Below are 21239 nucleotides of genomic sequence, written 5' to 3'. Positions count from 1 at the left end.
TCTGCAACTCTGCCTTTCAAATAAATATAAAAGAAAGAAAGAAAGAAAGAAAGAAAGAAAGAAAGAAAGAAAGAAAGAAAGAAAGAAAGAAAGAAAGAAAGAAAGAAAGAAAGAAAGAAAGAAAGAAAGAAAGAGAGAGAGAAAGAGAGGGAGAGGGAGGGAAGGAGGGAGGGAGGGAGGAAAGTAGGTAGGTAGGTGGGGGAGGGGAGACAGAAATCTCAGAGCGGCAGGGCATTTGAAGTGCTGTACCTGGAAGGTTATCAGGATGACTTTGAGATGCAGATGCTGGACCTAGATGTCAACTCCTCAGGCCTTTGTCACACACATATAAGCTCATTTCTGACTTCCTACCTAACACTTTCAAATAAACAAACAAATCTTTTAAAAATATATAAACAAACAAACAAACAAATTTGCATGCCTGGGAAAGCAGCAGAGGATGGCCCAAGCACTTGGACCCCTGCACCCACATGAAAAAAAAAAAATGAAATAGCCAATTAGAAGTGTAATTAAGGCCGGTGCTGTGGCGCATTAGGTTAATCCTCCACCTGTGGCGCCAGGATCCCATATGGGCGCTGGTTCTAGTCCCGGCTGCTCCTCTTCCAATCCAGCTCTCTGTTGTGGCCTGGGAAAGCAGAAGATGGTCCAAGTCTTTGGGCCCCTGCACCCATGTGGGAGACTGGGAAGAAGCACCTGGCTCCTGGCTTTGGATCGGTGCAGCTCTGACCACTGTGGCCATTGGGGAGTGAACCAACAGACAGAAGAGCTTTCTCTCTGTTTCTCCCTCTCACTGTCTGTAACTCTACCTCTCAAATAAATACATAAAATCTTAAAGAAAAAGATGTAATTAAAAATATCACTTGTATTATTGAAATGAATATTTAGATAATGAATAGTTAGACAAAAATGTTCTATTCAGTAAATGGTGCTGGGCACATAGGCAGAACATACTTGTACAGGGGAAAAATGAATTAACATCGCTCCTTACATATAAATGAATTTGACTCTTAACTGCATAAAGCAAATATTACAAAAGGACTACAAGGAAGGACATGAGGTTTTGGCAAACTGAGGTTCAGGAAGCTTTTCCATTCGAAACACTGAAGGCAGAAACCATATAAGAATGCAGGTAATATTCACACTTATTACATACAAGCTTGCATTTTCCCGTTTTCTGTTTTATCACTAAGATATAAGTCTTCCGTTTACATGCCATGAAAAGGCACTTAGAAAGCTCTGGTAACTTTGAAGCAAGGGAATTCAGGTTAAAAAAGTTTCACAGTAGTCTACACAGGTCGCACTTATTATTCACTTATTCCTTATCTGAGAATTTACTTTTAACTAGAAATCAACAGTCATGCTCATTCAGAGGCAGAAAATTCGAGTCTCTCAACACAGGCATTCCAAGCCGAGATCAAACAAGGCTGCCTTTTTCTTTTCCTGTAAACAAGCGTTCTTTTCACAATCTGTTTACTGCCACATTTCTGCATTTTCTGTGGTTTTCCTTGGTGATGTCTTTGTTTGAAACCAGCCCCCAAGCACCCTGAGGCAGGGCTGTCCAGTGCCCCTAAGTACAGGAAGGCTATGATGTGCCTTAAGGAGAGGATACATATTGAGACAGGAGATACAGGGCTGCTGGCCTTCAGCAACACACATTTAAAAACAATGTCATGTATCCATTGCCTGAGGAATGTATGACCAGAGGTTTGCAGGAACCTAACTCTATTTTCTTTGGGAGAAAGGGTTCAGTGTTTGCCAATGTAGTAGTCACAAAAATATTACAGCATGTGACTGCCACAAACAGTGCGAACTGACTATTCAAAATATATAGCAGCAGATAAAGTTTAGCCTAGTGGTTAAGACACAGGTTAAGATCCCGATTCCAGATTCCTGCTAATGCAGACCCAGGGAGGCAGCAAGTAATAGCTCAAGTGGTTGAGTCCCTCCTACCCACAGAGGGGATCTCATGGAGTTCCTGGCCCCTGGCCTCAGCCTCTCAAACCACTGTAGACAATAGGAGAGTAAAAGAGCAGACAGGATCTCTCTCTGTTCTCTCCTCTCTCTCTCTCTCTCTCTCTCAAATAAGTAAAATTTAAAGAAGTGTTTAGCAGACTCTCCCTTTTTAAAAACTGTGGCAGAGCCAGGATTATAATCCAGGCATGTGTGATTTCAGCGATCAGGCCACCGAATACTGCATCATGCTCATTCTGTATAAAGGAAACAGCTGACAGGTTTGACTACTCAAAACTCAAGACACCAGACAAACCAGGAGAGAAAAACTTGTAATGTATATTACAAACAATTGTTGACATTAATAGTGTTACTCAAATTTGTATGAAAAAGAGGAACCACAAAACTGAAAAATAAGCAAAGATTTCAAAAGATCATTTGCACATATGCGCAATTAGTAATGAAATATAAGACAAATATTCACTTTCCAGTTTTCACCCCGTTTAACATGTATGTGCAGACAGGTTGCTGGACAAAATGTAAAAAGATATAATCTTTCTGGACACAATTTGGCAGTAGGTATCAATGGCCTTAACCCTATTTACCAATTTTGAACTGCAAATTTCAGTTCCAGGAAGCTGCACTATGGAAGTATTTGGGCATCAATGAACCAATAACGGAGATGAGATTTTAAGAATCTCAGGCACTGTTGTATATATTACCTAAAGCTTGACTACAAGAGGGAATCAGGTATACGTGTGTACGTCCAACAACATAATGCAGCTCTGTATTTTTTGACGTGGAAAGATACTTGGGACAGTGAGCTGAGTGAGAAAGACTCACAAGGGCAGATCCCGTTTAAACTCATTTGAGTCTACAGGTACACATGCAGGTAAAATCCCGTTTGCTAACACGAAGATTAGAGAACTGTTTCCTCTCTGGTCCTGACGGGCTCCATCATGAGGACTACATCAAAGAGGATGTCTTGGCTCTCATAACTACACGTTCTCACTCTTCCCACTGCTGTTTCTTTTCTTTTTTCTTTTAATTATTTATTTTTGAGAGGTAGAGTCACAGACAGGAAAAAGGACTTCCATCCACTGGTTCACTCCCCAAATCGCCGAAACGGCCAAAGCTGAGTTGATCTGAAGCCAGGAGCCAGTAGTCTCCTCCGGGTCTCCCATGTGGGTGCAGGGGCCCAAGGACTTGAGCCATCTTCTACTGCTTTCCCGGGCCACAGCACAGAGCTGGATCAAAAGTGTAGCGGGCCAGCGCCGCGGCTCACTAGGCTAATCCTCTGCCTAGCTGCGCCGGCACACGGGGTTCTAGTCCCAATCAGGGCGCCAGATTCTGTCCCGGTTGCTCCTCTTCCAGGCCAGCTCTCTGCTGTGGCCAGGGAGTGCAGTGGAGGATGGCCCAAGTGCTTGGGCCCTGCACCCCATGGGAGACCAGGAGAAGCACCTGGCTCCTGCCATCGGATCAGTGCGGTGCACTGGCCGCAGCACACCAGCCGCGGCGGCCATTGGAGGGTGAACCAACGGCAAAGGAAGACCTTTCTCTCTTTCTGTCTCTCTCTCTCTCACTGTCCACTCTGCCTGTCAAAAAAAAAAAAAAAAAAAGTGTAGCAGCTGGGACTAGAACCGGCAACCATATGGGATGCCAGCATCACAGGCGGAGGATTAACCTACTGCACACCCCCACCCCCACCTCCTGCCATTTCTTAGAATTGTAGAGCAAAGAGCTATGGCACTGCCCCAGTGGGAGGCACTGGCAGAATGCAGGTGAGGTGTAGGCAGATGCCATGTCACAGTGGCTGGCACCGTCACCTGACTTCTGTTTGGAACAGAGGGGTCATGATCTGTTGAGGGTTTCTGTAGACATCACTCAATACAGAAAAAGAGAATGCCAGGCTGAGATACAGCGTCTCGGTCAGATGGAGACTCGGAGAGAGGATCTGATGAAGTTGAGATCAATTGGAGTACCTTGAGAGCGAAGCTGAACACATTATGTGTTTCATGAAGAACAGACAGGAGCTCAAAGACTCCAGTTATGACATGGAGAACCGGAAGGGAGATGCTCTGTGCCGGCTCTCTGTGCACACATTACCAGTGTGGGAGGGTAAGATAATATATGTATGCTATGAGATTCGGTAGAAATGCTTTTATGACTGGCACCAGGAAAAAGGTACCAGTAACAAAAGAGTGCATTCACAGTGTCAGCATTTACTGCGATCTGGTTGTGTTTCCTAACTAGGAATATTAGAATCCCAAAACGAATTCTGTCTGGAGGAGTGAACCCGTATGAAGAAGCAAAGGTCCTCTGAGAATTACAGTGAAGGGGCCTGGCATTTGCCCTCGACCATAGCAGTCGGTAGCAATAACCCAGCCCACATGGTGCATAGGGTGGCTTTTTCAAAAGCTTTTCTAGTAGTCATTACTATGGGTGCCAGTTTGAGTCCCGGCTGTTCCACTTGCCATCAGCTCTCTGCTATAGCCTGGGAAAGCAGTGGAGGATGGCCCAACCGTGTAGGAGACCCAGAAGAAGCTCCTGGCTCCTGACTTCAGATTGGCACAGCTCTGGCTGTTGTGACCAATTGGGGAGTGAACCAGCAGATGGAAGACCTCTCTTCCTCTCTGTCTCTCCTCTTTCTGTGTAACTCTGACTTTCAAATAAATAAATAAATATTTTAAAAAAATACATCTGGGGACAGATATTTGGCTCAGTAATTAAAAGGCCAATTAGGATGCCTGCAACCCACATCCAAATACCTGGGTTTTATTCCTGGCTCTGCCTTTTGACTCCAGCTCCCTGCTAATGCAGACCCTGACAGGTAGCAGATGATGGCTTAAGTGATTGGATTGCCAGCTCCTAGCTGTGGGCCGGCAGTTGCAAGAAATTGGGGAGTGAGCCAGCAGGTGGGTGGTCTGTCTATCTGCCTGTCAGTCTCTCTCTCACTCTGCCTTTCAAATAAATGAAAATATAATATTTTATACAGGGGAAAGAATTTCATCAAAATTTCAAAGTTGTACAGATACTTATCTTGGTGTTTATAACACTGAAAACACCAAAATTATCAAACATTTGCAAACAGAATATTATACGGCCTTTAAAACAGCATTTCAAAAATATTGGTATCATGAGCACATAATGGTAAGAGAAAAAAACTAAGTCTTGTGATTAGAAATAGAGATCTATCTACTCACTGGAAAAAAATATCAGAAAATATGCCACAGTAATAATACCCTTTAGCATTATTTCCTGTGCCAGATATTGTGGTTTTTCTATGCAGTATCTCACTGAAGGGTTCCAAAAACCCACTGTGGCAGGTTTGATCATCAAGCCCATTGTTCATAAATGGAAATGGATGCAGAGAGGTGAGGTCACTTGCCCAGGGCCACACAGTCCGGAAGTGCAAAACCTGTGCGTTTCCTGTGCATCTGATTCTCAGAGTCAAGTTTCCTCTGATTTCAAAGGTTCATAAATTCAAGCACCCGACTACACTCGGACTAGAGTGGGGATTCTTTTCTCCTGCCTCAGCTCTAAGATTTAAGCAATCCTCACTAACTGCTCTTAGAAACATTCATGTTGGCATCTACAGTTTGGCGCCTCTCTTTCTCTCAATCAATAGGATGGCAATAAATAAATTCAATGAAGACCTACAAGTCTCATCTTTGCATATTCACTGGTGCTTGAGCAGATTTCTCTTAGAAGATGCAATCTTCGGGGAAACCTTTCACTGCCTATTTTTGTGTGCTTTCTGTAAGGTTAGGGCACTTCTGTTGAGCATGGAGCCCAAGCTATTTTGATCTCTGTCCTCCCCATTTTTTATTCCCGTTCAGATAAAAATTTAAATAAAAACCTAGCTACCCATTCATCAAAGTTACTTCAAATTTATTTATGGCACAGCACAGAGAAGCTTCTGGGAATAAGAACTTTAAAATTTATTATAGTTTCTATTAATAAGTGTAGTCACTAATTGCTGTGAGAACATTTTGGATAAGCTAACCTACAGTTAAAGTAAAGCCAATGCAATCACTACTATAATTAGCCTTGCATGGTCTCATGGAAGTCGTGAGAATTTTTATAAGTTTGGAGGGTGGGAAAGTAGGAACATGCTTTCCAATTCTTTTAAAAAACAACATTATCAAGGACTCAAAAAGCCAAAATTTAGAAACTACTCGCAAATCCATCACTACAAATGATTCTTTGGACTACTTTGGAAGGACCACTTTGAGACAACAATCTGAAATAGAACTGACATTAGACAGGGGTCCCAAGTGCTATTTTTGCTCACTGATTCATTGCATAAAAGTTGTTAAGGGCCTGCTGCGAGCCAGGTACATGTCTAGGCACTGGCTATAGAGCAGCAAGCGAAACAACGCTGGTGGGGCCTGAAGCACTTACACTGATGGCCCAGAAAGGCAGCAAGGTCAACAGCAACATATATATGTGTCCATAAGCGTGAGGAAACCAACCAGGCAGGAAGCGGGGTGCGACCTGCAGAGAAAGGATGTCACAAGTTTAAACAGGACAGCCAGGGATGGCTTCACTGAGAAATCGTCCAGAGGCAGGAGGAGAACAAGCAGAGGCTGTCCCGGGAAGAGCACGCTAGGCAGCAGAATGCCAAGTGCAAAGCCCCCGGCTGGGGCTGAGCCCCTCCTGTGTCGAAACAACAGCGAAAGAGGCCCTCAATCCTCAGTGGAGGCGTAAGAAAAAAGCAGTGACATCAGAGCTGAAAAGGGACTGAGGAATCAGGTGCCATTGGGCCTCAAAGGCCATGCGAAGGACATTTTTTTAATTTTTACAAAGAGAGTTGAGGAGCAATAAGAAATAGAGACAGAATGACTACATAATTTATTATTAAAATTCTGTTTTTTCCATTAGCAAAAAATGCTAAACTAGAGCGGACACTGGTTAAACGGAAGAAGACGGGCACTGGTCCGGGAAAATACTGGCGGAGTGTCACCTTAGGTTTGGAGCAGAGGAATGGGAAGACCTTGGTTTTAACCAAGTCCTCAGGCTCTAAGACAGGATGGAAGGTGAGCAAGCATTGAAGCAATGCAGGCAAATAGGATCTGCCCGTAGCATCCTGATGGTGGTGGCCATGACAGATGCTGGGTGTGTTTCAGTGCAAAACCAACTGCTCTTAAGGATGGACTGGGAGCAGAGAATTAGAAAAAAGATCGGGGACTGCACAATTGTAGGGCCTGAGTCAGCATCAGCAGAGGTGGGGGAGGCCAGAAGGGGCTGCTCTATGGTGAGAGGAGACAGGAGGTACCAACAGACATCCAGGTGGAGATACCGAGTCGATAGGCACGGCAGGCCTCAGACAGACTTCGAGTCATGAACGTGCCAGTGGCACTTGAAGCACCAGAATGGATGCCATCCCTAGGGCAAAGGGCAGATGTGGGTGTGCCAACACTACAGAGGCGGGGCGAAGAGATAGGAAAGGAGGCTGAGAAACAGCAGACAGGGAAGGGGGCAGAAACTAGAACAGTGTGAAATTGCAAAAGCCAGATGACGAAAGTGTGTCCTGTGATCAGCTGCATCAGTGCCACCCTGTCCTGGTGAGTGTTTGCCAGCTTCCTAGTGAGGACAGGGTTTTGCTGTAGTGGATACGTGCGGCCAAGGGCACACACTCACTCATTTGCCTTTAGTGACTGCCTTACAGGCCCCGTTCAGCCGAAGTCTGCTGGCGGTTTGAAGCGAAGCGCGGTGGACAGAATCCCAGAGGGTCTGAGCAGTGACAGCACATCTCTGCAGCACTGTGCAACTTCAATGACGCAAGAAAGGAAAGGACCTGGAGAAGATTCATCCCAAGTGTGGGGACAGGAAAGCTCGACCACTGCTCCTACCACCCAGATTCCCTGAGCAGTGGACCGCCCCACTCAGGTTCTCCCTCCATTCTGTGAGCTAACCAAGCTCCTTCTAGTATCTTCCATGAGCCCAAGTTAGCCAGGGTTGGTTTCTATTGCTGGCAACCAAGGCACCCTGGCATACCTGCCACTCTGAATTCTTCAGCTCTGTGGCAGCTCAGGAAACTCGTGTTTTTAAGCTGAACCAGTTCTCCAAGGTAAGTACAAAGGCTTAGAGGACATTATAATGCTGCCAAAATAAAGGCTCAACACTCCTGCAGTGGATGCTCGCCATAGCGGGACATCTACAGCTGAGCTGTCTTCGCTGGCAGGCCTTGGCGGTTGTTCACTCATTCTCATTCAAACAAACTCAACACAAAGTGATTTTTTTACAGCATTGAGCCATGGCCTAGGCACTGTGGTGCAGCAGCTTAAACCACTACTTGGGACACCTGCATTCCATATCACAGTGCGGGTTCAAGTCTCCACAGCTCCACTTCCGATCCAGCTTCTTGCTCGTGCACCTGGGAAGGCAGCGGATGATGGCCCTGGCACTTGAGCTACTGCCACCCTTGTGGGAGACCCCCCGGATGGAGTTCCAGCCTCCTGGATTCAGCCTGGCTCAGACACAGCTGTTGCAGGCACTTGGGAAGTGACCCAGCAGATGAAAGCTCTCTCTCCCTCTCTCCTTTTCAAATAAATAAATATTAAATAAAAAGATCTGATCCATGTATGAAAAGTAACTCTACAAAGTCAAGTGCAAGACAACACTGATTTTGATATCACTGTATGAGCAGGGCTCTGAGTAGAGAGTGGACCACACACTGCAGAAAGCTCTGGGTCATCACCAAGGATTTCCATTGTACACCACCTCTCTCAATTTTGCAGGCTGCACATGCAGACTCATAACACTTAGAGGACTTTTCTAAAGAAAGGGATATATTGCAAGTAGATGAACGTCAACGGAATTGTTTTAAAATGTCTCCTGCCACATACCTTTTTGAATTCTCTTGTATTCAAGCTGCACCTAAGTTCTACTGGTGAGTCAGAGAACAAATTTCCTATTTAATTTGGCATGCTAATAAAAATTATATTATAAAACTGTTATAAGAATAAATTTGAAACAAAAATTTGGAAATGGCTTTTTGGTACTTTGCCTTCCTTACTTGGAAGGCATGCTAGTAACTCTTTCATGCAGATAGCATACTAAGATAATACCTTTGATTTGGGCTTTATCTGAAAGACATGTGTAGTCCAACAACTGAAAACTTAGAAATACAAAACTCCAGCCTTCTGGACTGATAGGTGAAATCTTTTTTTATGTTTTACTTCTTCGTCATCATCTATTTATTTGAGAGGCTCTGAGAAGGGGACAGAGAGAAATACAGAGAGAGCTCCCACTCAGAGTTCATTCCCTCAATGCCTGCAATGGGTGGGCTGGCTGACCCTTCAGCTGGGAGCTGGGAACACAGGTCCCCTTCATGGGAGGCAGGAACCCAATTTCTGAGCCGTCACTGCTGCCTTGCTGGGTCTGCAGGAGCAGGCAGCTGGAGTCGGGAGCCAGGTGCCAACCCCAGGTCCTCGCATGTGGGACCTGGACCTCTTAGTGGGTGTCTGCATGCCTGGGCTCGATGCCTGCCCAGCAATCTTTTATCTTAATCAGCAAAAATAGCTTTTACTTTTTCCTGAGATTCTCTTTCCTGAAATGACTTTTACTATTCCTTGTTATGTTCCCTTCCCAGGAATAATCATCATTTAAAAAGATAAATGCACACTCCAATGATTCTGGAGTAAGACAGAGGCCCGAATAAGCAGCCTTGCAGTCTTGGGCAAAAGGCGCACCTCTCTGCGACTCCGTTCTGCCTCCATAGAAGCAGGGTAACAGCACCTGCTCCCAAGGCTTTTGCAGAGAATCACGTGCGTTAATACACATAAGGCACCTAGTCTCTGGCACCTATTAAGTGCTAGTTTAGGGTTCGCTCTTATTACTATGGCTACAATTTATTCCGATAGTTCTTCAGCTGCCATTTTTCACAGTCTCAGTGGCAATGTCAATCCACTTTATTTTTTTAAAGACCTAGAACAAAATTTGTTTTCCTATATTCCCCGCCCCTCCCCACCCCGCCCCACCCCCCCTCAAAAAAAAAACCACTGGACATAAAAGTTTCTGCAGGGTGAGAATGCAGGAAGTGTGGCTGCGAGGAAAGGAAGTATGAAAAGGACCAGGACTAGGACCACAGGATATGTCAACACTCGTAACAGAAGTGGCCTCCGCCAAATGATGACATGTTCCTGCAGGTAAGCCTGCGGTGTCGGCTTCCTCTGTTGACATGTAACAAGCAGGAGAAATGACAAACTTGGATTCGGTCCTGGAGGCTTGAGCCAGACATAACAGACAAGGTGAAGGTGAGGGCAGAGCCCACATTCACAGCCAAGCGGCACATCTAGGTGTTGTAAATGTCAACAGGATTTACATATGGTGACGCTGCACTTTGGAGAGATAAGAGTGTCAGCAAACAAAGTTCAGAGGCGGAAACTAACAAGCATAAACTGTCAGTATATAAGCGACTCCAGAAACCAGAGGTCAGGCACAGGTTACCTTCCCACAGCTCAACTACAAGAGCTAATACAAAATGCACCATCGTAACCACCTGCAGGGATATTCTGGAAATACACCCAAAGTATCCTAGGAAGCAGCCTACCTAAAGCACCAGAGGACCAAAGCAATTCAGAACTGGATACAAGAATTGTGAGTGACACAGCAGAGAACGTTAACTGGTTCCTTCATGTGTTTCAAAGAAATGCATATTAATTAGGACTACATTCAGAACACAAACTCAGCATGACTTAATAGGAGTAACTTTTTTTTAATATTTTTTAAAGATTTATTTATTTATTTGAAAGTCAGAGTTACACAGACAGAAAAGAGGCAGAGACAGAGGCAGAGAGAGAGAGATCCCCCATCCAATGGTTCACTCCCCAATTGGCTACAATGGCAGGAGCTGCACCCATCCGAAGCCAGGAGCCAGGAGCCTCCTCCAGGCCTCCCATGCAGGCACAGGGGCCCAAGGACTTGGGCCATCTTCCACTGCTTTGCCAGGCCACAGCAGAAAGCTGGATCGGAAGAGGAGCACCCCAGACTAGAACCGGTGCCCATATGGGATGCCGGCACCTCAGGCCAGGGCGTTAGCCCGCTGGGCCACAGTGCTGGCCCGGAGTAACTTTTCTTATGATAAAACAGACTCCCAAATTATTCCAGGGCTGACACAGCTGCCAAGAATATACATAAGGACCCAGCTCCCTCTACAGCTCTGAGTCACTATTCTTAGCCTGTGGCCAGGATCCTCAAGAACAGAATAGGGCTGCAACACCTCCTAGCTAGAAGATATAGGTAAGGGTATGGTCCCAAGAAATGAAAACAAAAACAAAACATGTACCTGCCGAGTCTTCTGAAAACCTCCTTTGTTTTATCAAGAACCTTCCCAAAGATCACAATCAGCTGACTTCCACTTAACATTACTGAATCATACAGGACTGGGGGTATCTTTAACTGGACACATTTGATCCAAACAAAATCAGTTAGTGAGAGAGGCATCCTAGATGTAACTGTACACAACAATCAACGTGTGCCACAAAACGTGGCACTGTTGAGTCTAGAAACAGAGCAATTGCTCTCCAATAGTCCAGAGAAGATCTCAACCGTGAGATCAATGCACAAACTTTCATAGATTCCAGAATCTGCCACGGAGATCATCTAACTCCATACTTCTGAACAACCTACACAGGGTCATGTGGCTGCCCATGTCAACCTACCTGCCGTGGACACAGAGAGTGCACCGCCAGCCACGGCCTTACTCTGCCCTGTGTGTGGGTGGGGCTGTGTTTTCTCACCGATGGACTGGCCTTGCGGTTCACCACCTACTTTCTTCACTCACTCTCAGGACCCGGCAAACTCTGTCAACATCAGTCTCTCTCAGTTCCAGTTTGGCTGAAAGAGTTTTGTATTTTAAAAGCATTTCACATTGGCTTGTGGACATGCACACACAAGGGTGCTTCAAAAAGTTCTTGGAAAATGGCATTCAAGAGAGAAGTATATTTTGGTGTAAAATCTGTTTGAAGTCCGTGCAGAGCTTTTTCCTCATACATAGGTCTCATATCTTTTCGAAGACCCCTTGTATAGTATAAAAAATTGGACCAAATATACAAGCATGAAACTCTTTTACATTTGTTTAATTCTGTATATGTCCCTAGACCACTAGCTAAACCCACACATTTTTGGTTGTGGGTTTGGTCAACTAAAGAAAAATACTCCATTTAGGAACAAGAATGTTTGACTTAGGAACTGGATAAATTAACCAAAATTTCTATTGGACTAAAACTATACTGATTTTATGATATCTGAAGGCAAAAAATAACACTTTTTGTGGCTTTTTGTGGCTTCTGCATCCATATTTGGTAGCGAGCCGATTTTTTTTTTCCACTTTTGTGACCCTTCTCAACATACTCAGTTTGGAATCGCACTTGAAACATGTCGCCTGTTGGCCAGGCACGGATGAATAGCTCTTATCCGGATTTCTCATCTCAAATTGGGTGACTGTAGCAGATGATAACTTCCATTACCTAGTAAGCACCTACTGTGTGTCACATGCTTTATATACAATGTCTTGTTTCATATCAGCGACAATGAAAAGTGGAAACCATGGCTTCTATATTAGAAATGTACACTCCGCAGCTCAGAGAGGACAGGTGCAAGACAAGCAGACGAATTGCTGCTGCAAAAGCTTGGACTCTCCCCACTACCTCACTGTGCCTCTCTGGGCTTCTCTTTACAGGGTCATGAGTCTGCGCCCGGAGCCACAGACGTTTCAAATGTTTGAGCTGGAATACACACTGGAGTTCACATGCAACAAAACAATGAAGTAGATTCTGTTCGAGAAATACCCTGGAGGATTGAGGAGGGTGGGTGTTTAGCTTGGCATTTAAGTCATGGCTTAAGACACCTGCGTTCCATCTCTGGTGTCCATGAGTCCAGCTTCTTGCTAACACAGACCCTGGGAGACAGCAGCGATGGCTTACGTAACTGGGAGACTTTGATTGAGTTGCTTCTCCCAGCTATGGCCCCAGCCCAGCTCTGGGCTTTATGAGCATTTGGGGAGTGAATCAGTGGGTGGGAGTTCTCTCTGCCTGTCTCTCCCCTAGCCTCCCTCTCTGCCTGTTAAATGAATCAGGAAAACAGAGCTCCCTTCTTTGCTTCCAATCTGGGGCACTCCACCTTTCACCGCACTGCTGCCCTCTCTGGTCTGCTTATCAAATGCCAGCGACCTGAAAAGGTGGCTTCGTTATGGCGGTAGCTACGCAGCTGCAATTATGCGCTTGCCAATGAGACCAGCAACTCAATGACATAATCCGAGGGAATGGGGATGATGATGAAGTCACGTCTTCTTCAGCTTTCCAGAAGCAGCCTAGAGCACTCAAGCATTCAAGAGATCTTGGAATGGAGCTGCCTTTGGGATTCAAATGCATTCAGTGTGCTGTTTTCCAATTGCTACAGCACTCCCATCCGCTGTATCTAAGAGTTTGTGCCCAAACTTCTGATGCTACAGTGTCACCACACACTGACAGCAAAAAAGGCAGCCAATTCGGAATCCAGCAACTACAGGCTTGGGTGTTCTACCAAAAGATTTTACAGTGCAGGAGAAGGGACCCTATTTTCCTATTGGGAATAACTAGCTCACAGTTTTTCAAATGGGCAAGTAAAATGTTTTAAATGAGCAGATCAAACCGATCTTTACAATGGCAATACGCAAACCTACTTTTACCCACTTCTATGATGGCAAATGGTCAATGAATATCATAATTGATAAAAACGTGGAGATACTTTCCACATTACATATCAAAGGAGAGAAATGCCATAAAGTTGGTGACCAGAGGAACCCTGAAGAAAAGAGAGAGTAAAAAGAGAAAGGAAACAGAACCGTGAAGCAGAAAAAAGAGGTGGAGAGGGGAACCAAGAGCCTGCGACACGGATCAGAAGGGAAGCAAAAGGGAAGCGACTGCGAAGCTTTAGGAGAAGGAAGAAAGCAAAAGAGAAGGCAGGCTGCATTCAGATGAGGAGGGGGAGCAGCGCAGGAAAGGCAGGTAGCGGTGAGGGGCCTGGAGCACGCGCTGCTCCAGCTGTTAGCAGCCCTGCTCGGGTCCCTAGGTTTGTGGCCATCCACAATCAGTGTTACCGGGACCCATCGCCAGCTCTCCTAGAATTGAAGAGGGACCTTTCAGCAGTAAAAATGTGTTTTCAACATCGTTTTAGTTTTCTAAGAAAAGGATTTCTAGGGTATTTAATGTCTACATTGGCAGCTCAGAGCCTCTGTAACTATCCCTTTGTGGTACTCAAAGCAGTTTAACCAGCTTAGCTTTGTGTTTTGAGCAATTAGGGTTACCTCACACTACAAACCAACACTTGTTCATTTGTGCTCCACACACACCCTCAAATTCATTGCCATAGCTGGGACCCTTAGGGGACAGAATAAAATGGGGGATGAAGTATGCACAGTTTTAAAGGCAGTAAATTTTAAAAATAATTCGTTAACTCATAGGCACAGCATTCAACTTGTCAGAAGTTCTGTCTCTTTGAGATGAGCATGGCAGGTGACCATGGTGAAAACTGCTCTCTGAGCCACACACTTAACACCAAAGAAAGATCACTTCTTGCAGAATGTTCTAGAGTCCAGATTTTTTTAAAAATACACCATTTCTATGTTTAAACAGTCATTATGGGAACTTCAAGGTTGAAAAGTTCAATCCCAGTTTCTTAAAAATGTGCTTTAGAATTTTCTTTAAGCTGATGAGGATGAAATGATAGTTTGGTTATTTTTTAAGTGAATCTAAAATTAGGTGAAAGGTGTATCTTAATCACCTCAATGTTTTTTAAACAAGAATATATAAATGAATTTCCTTTTACGCATGTTATGTCGTGGCTCAGACACACCCTACCTACCTCACTTCTCTCTGTTCATGGTGCACCTGCCCATTCCAACCTCACACCTCCCACTTCCCTTCTTTCCCTCAGTGTAGGATCATCCTTTTTTTTAAAATCTGCTTTTATATAACAGAAATAACTTTATCTCTTGAGTGAGTACATTGACCAGTATAACTCTTAAAATGCAAATGTTCAAAAAGTACTTGCCGCTCAATTTATTTATGATTTTCACTAGTAAAGGCTATTTTAAATAAAGGGGCTATTGCATCAGCAGCTGCTTGTGAGCATTAAAGACATAATAAGTTTCTGTGTCACACTTGAAATAACCAGAGAAACAGTTATCACTTACTGTGCAACCTATCCCAAATAATTGATAATGTGAGGTTCCCAGATCATTCTGTAAAATTGGCCAATTCCCAAAAGGGGAAAAACAAATCAAAGATAGCTCTAAGATATTTTCTCTTGAATAAAATTAATTTATGAAAAACTGGGAAGTCAATAATATTGACTTTAAAAATCTCGTTATAATATCTATCAGCCTCTTTTCAAAGATAGAAAGAAAAATGTATTCGAATCAGACAGTTCAGCAAAAAATAATACTCACATGATTACAATGACACAACTTTCCTTTTCTGTGCTTATCATTTTAATGAAAATAGAAATAATTTAAAATAAAAAAACTGGAAAGAAATACTCTAAATAATTTCTAGTAATGAATTACTACGGAGTAAGAATTTCTGCCTAAATGATATTCTGAATTATGACTCTAAAGATCTGATCTTTTTTTAAGATTGGAACTGAAACACACAAGGAATATAAATTACATGAGGCAACATCTTTTGGTTTAAGAAACAATCTGAGCCACATCAGTAAAATGTTTCCAATAAATTACAGAGAGTAAGATGAACTACATGACAAGCAGAGCAAAATGCTTTAAAAAGCCACATTTTCAGTCAGATCTAAGCAGGACACAGCTGCAGTTCATTTATAAATTGCATCTGACAAATGATTCTAAGAGTTTCAATATGCTGATTAAATAATCTGACACCAAAGGAGGATTAAACACACACACACACACACACACACACACACACCTGATCAACAACTGTTATTTTAGCAAAGGTAAATGACTTATATCCAAATAGTAAAATCGTGTCTTTGAAAGGAGTTAAATCTGGAGTATGTGCCCAAGCATTGTATCTCACAGAGAGCCATCACTCGGATTTGAGAGGCCACCACATCCAGTATACTTCCTTTGAACAGTGATCTTTAGACAGCAACTAGTTGATTTCAGAACACAGGTTGTCCACAATAGGTAACTGGCAGTTGTTACAGCAACGTGCCCCGAATATTTTATCCTGGTTTTATTTTTTTAAGGTAAACGTTCAGTAGGAAAGTGATTTTCCTGCCCACCTTCACAGTATGGTTTTTTAAATGGCATGGAAATGTTGAATGCAAGAACCACCAATGGTGTTGGTGGATCTACAAAATACAAGAGAATCCTCCCTCTAAAGTGTCCCTGGTATGCCACTAATTCAGTCTGAACCACAAAGAATCGATTTCCCTCAATAGACTGCTTAGATCACATTCTTATCATTATTGCCCTATAAGAATAGAGATTCTAATTCCTAGAAATTCAGGTAAATGGCCTCATTGAAGCGCAAGTGCTTTGAACAGACTCCTGTATCCACCCTTGGCTTGCAGGGGCAATGATTTTTCAGAGCTGATCTTTCCTTTCTGGTGGTGATTGAGTGAAGGCAACTTCGCAAGTGGGCAGGTGCTCCCTGATGGGACTTCAGGGGTATCTGAAGTCTTCCTCTCACACAATATGTTCTCTTCAGGCTTAGCGACACTGAAGTTATTTTAAGCATAAAGGGGTGGGGGGAAATGCTTCCACAATTAAGAAAAAATGTAAATTGACTGGGGGAGGAGTTGCAAACAACAGTGGTAGAGAGACAGCTAGGTGGTGCAGATGAGGAAGAGGCGCTACCACGGGAGAGGAAGGCTGCAGACTTCACCTTGACCCTCGCGTGCGCGTGTCACAGTACTGTGCTGGTCCCCAGGAGCACAGGCAGCCAGCTGCTGGGCGTGGCTGGGAAAGAAAACAGCGACCCAGACCATCTAGGTCGCCATTTCCTACTTTCCCATCATTTGCAACTTTCTATCAAAAAAAAAAAAATTACCCAGATTTGGCACCTGGAAGCCCTGACTGAGAAAACAGACCAGATCTTGGGTTTCGTGCAAAAAATAAAAAATCTAGAAAAAAATGTCTGACCCCAAGATCTTTCTAATGATGCATATAAAACCTCTTTCTGCTAAGCTTCTACACTGCGGTGCATGCATGGAAAGATATCATAGTTCGTCATGTCTAACAATGCCATCTCAAGGGAGTCACAGACAAGAGAATTTAAAAGATATAAGAAGATGAGGACAGAGATGCTGCGTGACACCACTTAATTAAGAGATGGGAGCCTATTAGATAACAACCATGCACTATGTACAGAGCGGCTGATGCTGCAGACAGGTGAATAAACTACTTAATGTTGGAAATCTGTAACTATTCTGCTACAGTCCCAAGCTCCAAATTCTTTAGTACTATATTTCATCATTATGTTTGGTCAAAGATTTTTGATAGAAACCTTTAAATAAACACGACAAATACAGGAACCTGTGATTTTTAACGTCTTTATTCTAGATTTCTTATTAATCTAGGCTGTCCGTGCCCTGATCTTCATGAACATTCTACGTTACACGTACACACCACCTCAACCAGTGCACTCTCAGGTTAAAAAAAAAAAAAATCTATCAGCTCTGTACCCAACAACACAAGTTCCATGTAAATCATAGATACTCCATATTTTTCTGGACATAGCTACTACCTTTTAAAGACCTAGAAGGTTAGCAGCAAAGTCGCAAGCAACATTCTACAGATACCTTAAGCTTGCATAGACTTTTTGGCCAAAGAACCTTCCATTTTGGTCACGTATCCAAATAAGCCACTCATGAAAGTATATTGGGTTAAGTTTTGAACTATCGGCAGTTCACTTCTTCCAGATGCTAAACAATTAACTTTGAAATTAATTTAGACAAAAGATCTAAAAAAGCATTCAACATTTCTTCTTCATGTGGAACATCCTACAAGACAAACTGTTACTAAAGGCCTATAGCTACAGCTAGAGCTCAGATATAAGTGGTTGGTGAACTAGGTTAACGGGAATTTATCCTCAAAGCTTACACTAATTTGACCTTTTATAACTTAACACAGTAAGATTCCTCGACCTTTTCAGTGGCAGAAATTGGAGATTCTCTCCTCCCAATGCCCAGTATAAAGCATTACACTTCATTCTTCCTCAGGGTCACCTGCTGGTCATTTCAGACCCGATTATCGTCCGTGGTGGTAGGTGGACTCACACCTGCTAACTTTACAACAAAAGAAAAGCCTACGGTACGGTTTAGTGTTTTTGACTTAAATGTTCCATGACAGCACCTTACAACTGATGTGGAAGACAGAAACAAAAATGGGCTTCATGCCATCAGATGGTCTTTCTTCACAGCCTGCCCAGACCGCCCTGCTAGCTCACCTACCGCCCTCCCGGGAGTTAGCACTGGGCAAGCATCTTTGCTAAGGCTCCTCACACTGAGTGAGCGGCCCAACCAATCTGTCTTGGGTTAGGCTCCCAGGTGTCACCATGCTGGCTTCTTTCCACCTAAAGAGCCTCAGACTCTGGAAAAGCACCAGATTGTTCTTGGGACGACAGTGCAGGAAGGGCTTCTGGGAAAGGCGAGACTAATCACGGATATTGACTTTCCAAAATTAATTTTTAAAATCCCAGTAAATTGGACTTTGTGCTACAAGAAAGTTGCGAAAACATTATTCTAAACTAGGAAGCATTGATTTAGGCCAAATATTTTAAAACAGATAGGAAGGTTTTTTTTTTTTTTTTTAAAGAAAAGGCAAAAGATTTATACTATCTGAAGAGAAACCAGAGTATGAAGCGTCTTGAAAAAAAAAAATTCCTACGTATTCTTAACATTTTTAAACGCACGTCTTTCTGAAATGCCAGTGTCCCTCGGGCTGTCTCTTGCCGTGTCAACAACGGTTAGCCTAATAGAGAGAGAAACTGTAACGCGACCTAACCAGGCAGCAGTTTCTATTCGGTTGGGTCTAATTATTTTTTGCGTTAAAATTCAGATTAAATAGTGGCTGTCAACTGCTTAAAAGCGCCATCGAAGTGGAACATTCAGAAGTCCCAGCAGAAACACAGAAAACAGACACTAGTTTGATTTCTCCACATAGTGTACTAGCTTAGGATGAAATTCTACGTCTTGAAGCTGAAGTCTTCCGTAGTGCTAATTTCCAGAAAGGATTGCAAAATGATCCCCTTCCCAAAGGTTCCTTTACATCATGGGGCGGGGGGGGGGGGGGACCTCCACCTGCAGCTGTGAGCTGTGCAAATGTAAGCAAAGTTACTGGGAAGCGCCAAGAAGGTGACCCGAACGCCCAGCACCGTGGCCAAAATAGGAGAACAAGCAGAGACACCAGGAAGCACTGCCGAGCCGGGGACCCCCTCAGAAAGCACAGGGCGCCGTTAGCAGCCCACAGGGGCTTCCCGGCTGCTGGCGAGCCGCAGGAACTTTGCGGCGGGCGGTGCGGGGCAGCGCCGCACCGGGGCGCTTCGATCTGTCACCGGCCGGCCCGCAAAGCCCAGTGACAGCCCCCAAGCCGCCCCGCAGGCCCCTCGAGGGGAAGACAGGGAGCAGGACAAAGGTCTAGGTTGAGGGGAGCAAGAGGCGCGCGTCCCCTCACCGTGGCAGCTGCACCAACCAGCAGCGCGGAAGGAAGCCCCGAGCCCCCCAAGAATTCTCAGGCGTTTGGCACGAGCGCCGGCCCTGCCCGCGGGGACGCGCGGGGTGTGTGTGTGTGAGCATGGGGCAAGGGCAGTGCACCCATTCGCGACTCGGTTCCCCGCTAACTTTGCTCCCCCGCGCCCGCCTTCAGAGCGCAGCGGCGGGACAGGGGGTGTCGCCGCTCCGGTTTTTAAAGGGCCCCTGGGAAGGTACCAGAGGCTGCCGGCGCTCGGGGGACGCCCGGAGGTGCGGCGGTACCTACCATGGTATTCTTGTCCCGGTACGTAGTAGGTGGGGTTGCCCGCAATATGCAGGGAGATGAGCACCTCGCCCTGCTCCCCGTCCCCTTCCAGCTCCCCGTGGTGGGTGCAGAGGAAAAAGAAGGGCGAGAAGCGGGGGTAGTAGCCCACCGCGGCGCGCGCCCTCAGCGTCGCCCCCAGCAGCAGCGCCACGAGCAGAGTCCGCGGGGCCCAGCGCCCGCGCTCCATGCCGCCGCCGCCTCCAACGCCGCGCGCCCCGCGCGCCGCTCGCTCATTCAGTTTGGGAGACGCCGGCACCGAGGAGGAGCCGCGCCACGCGGAGCGAAGGCGGAGAGCGCGGCGGGCACAAGCCGGGAGGGATCGGCCGGGAAGTTCCGCGGGAGACCGCGGCTCCCAAAGTTACTTTAAGCCGTGGCAGAGCGGGGCCGGGGCTGCGGGCGCCGAGAGCGCGGTCGTCCACTGCCTCCTTTGCACCGCCGCTGCCTGTGCGCGACGCCCCTCGGCCAGGCCTGGGAAAGCGCCCGCCCCCCTCCACACCTTCTTAAAGCCCCGGGCGCCGCGTTCCCCCCACCCCCGCCCCCGCCCCCGCCGTCGCCACACGTGTCCCGGCCGCTCCCCCGCCCCCGCGCGCCCGCCCGCCTGCCCGCCACCGCCCCTCCGGCCCGCGTGGCTCGGAGCGCAGCGCGAGGCGCACGCCCCCCGGGGGAGCCTGGCCGGCGCCCGGTCCGCGTCCGGAAGGACAGGGAGGGGTGCGTGCCGCGGCGCGGGGAGGGAGGCGCTGTCGGGGGTACCCGGGAGCCCGCACATCTGCAGGGGGGCCCCTAAAAGAGCCCTGGAGAGAGGGACCCTCCCACCCAGCGGTCCCAACCAGCGGAAGGCGCAGGCCAGCCCCTTGGGCCCTGCGAGTAGCCTTCTCTTCCCCGAGGATGCGCGAGGGAAGGCTCGGGGGGCGGTGGGAACGCGCACGGGCGCAAGCTCCTTTGTCTGAGCCGGCTGCGCCCGGCTCCCCTCGGAGCTCGCAGCCTGGCAGTCTCCCCTGGACGCGGGGAACCGCCCGCGGCCGCGAACCGCCGGGGGCCCCTGCGCTCCGTCCCCTTCCAAGCCCCCAGCCCAGCGCCAGCTTCATCTGTAGCCGGATTTCAAATGAGACGAAGCGACAGTGGGATTGGCAGCCTGGAGCGGTGCCTGGAAATGGTGATTCGTGCCGTTCGGGTGCAGGGACGCGTGAGGCTTGGAGGAGCCCGCGGAGCCGAGCCGCGACAGGCGCTCTTGCGCTGGGCTGGTGGAATATTCATCGCTTCGTCGCGACTGGGTTCTCCAGGCGGAGCTGGGTGCATTTTATTTATTTAT

At 46.2% G+C, this 21239-nt stretch overlaps 1 protein-coding gene across 3 annotated transcripts in view; it reads right to left on the bottom strand.

Moving 5' to 3' along the window:
• The window catches only part of RELN (reelin), a 538293-nt gene extending 517877 nt beyond the window's left edge, over positions 1-20416 (bottom strand). For all 3 annotated transcript variants that reach the window (XM_070071183.1, XM_051849694.2, XM_051849695.2), the window contains exon 1: positions 19892-20416. In XM_070071183.1, coding sequence (XP_069927284.1) covers positions 19892-20117 — 226 coding nt within the window. In that variant the 5' untranslated portion in view covers positions 20118-20416. The remainder of the gene's footprint in view (positions 1-19891) is intronic.
• Between the last annotated feature and the right edge of the window lie 823 nt (positions 20417-21239).

The sequence above is a fragment of the Oryctolagus cuniculus genome, chromosome 3, assembly GCF_964237555.1.
Source record: "Oryctolagus cuniculus chromosome 3, mOryCun1.1, whole genome shotgun sequence".
In the NCBI taxonomy this organism is placed as follows: domain Eukaryota; kingdom Metazoa; phylum Chordata; class Mammalia; order Lagomorpha; family Leporidae; genus Oryctolagus; species Oryctolagus cuniculus.
The sequence above is the reverse complement of the archived record's forward strand: the minus strand, read 5'-3'. Positions and strand labels throughout refer to the sequence as shown.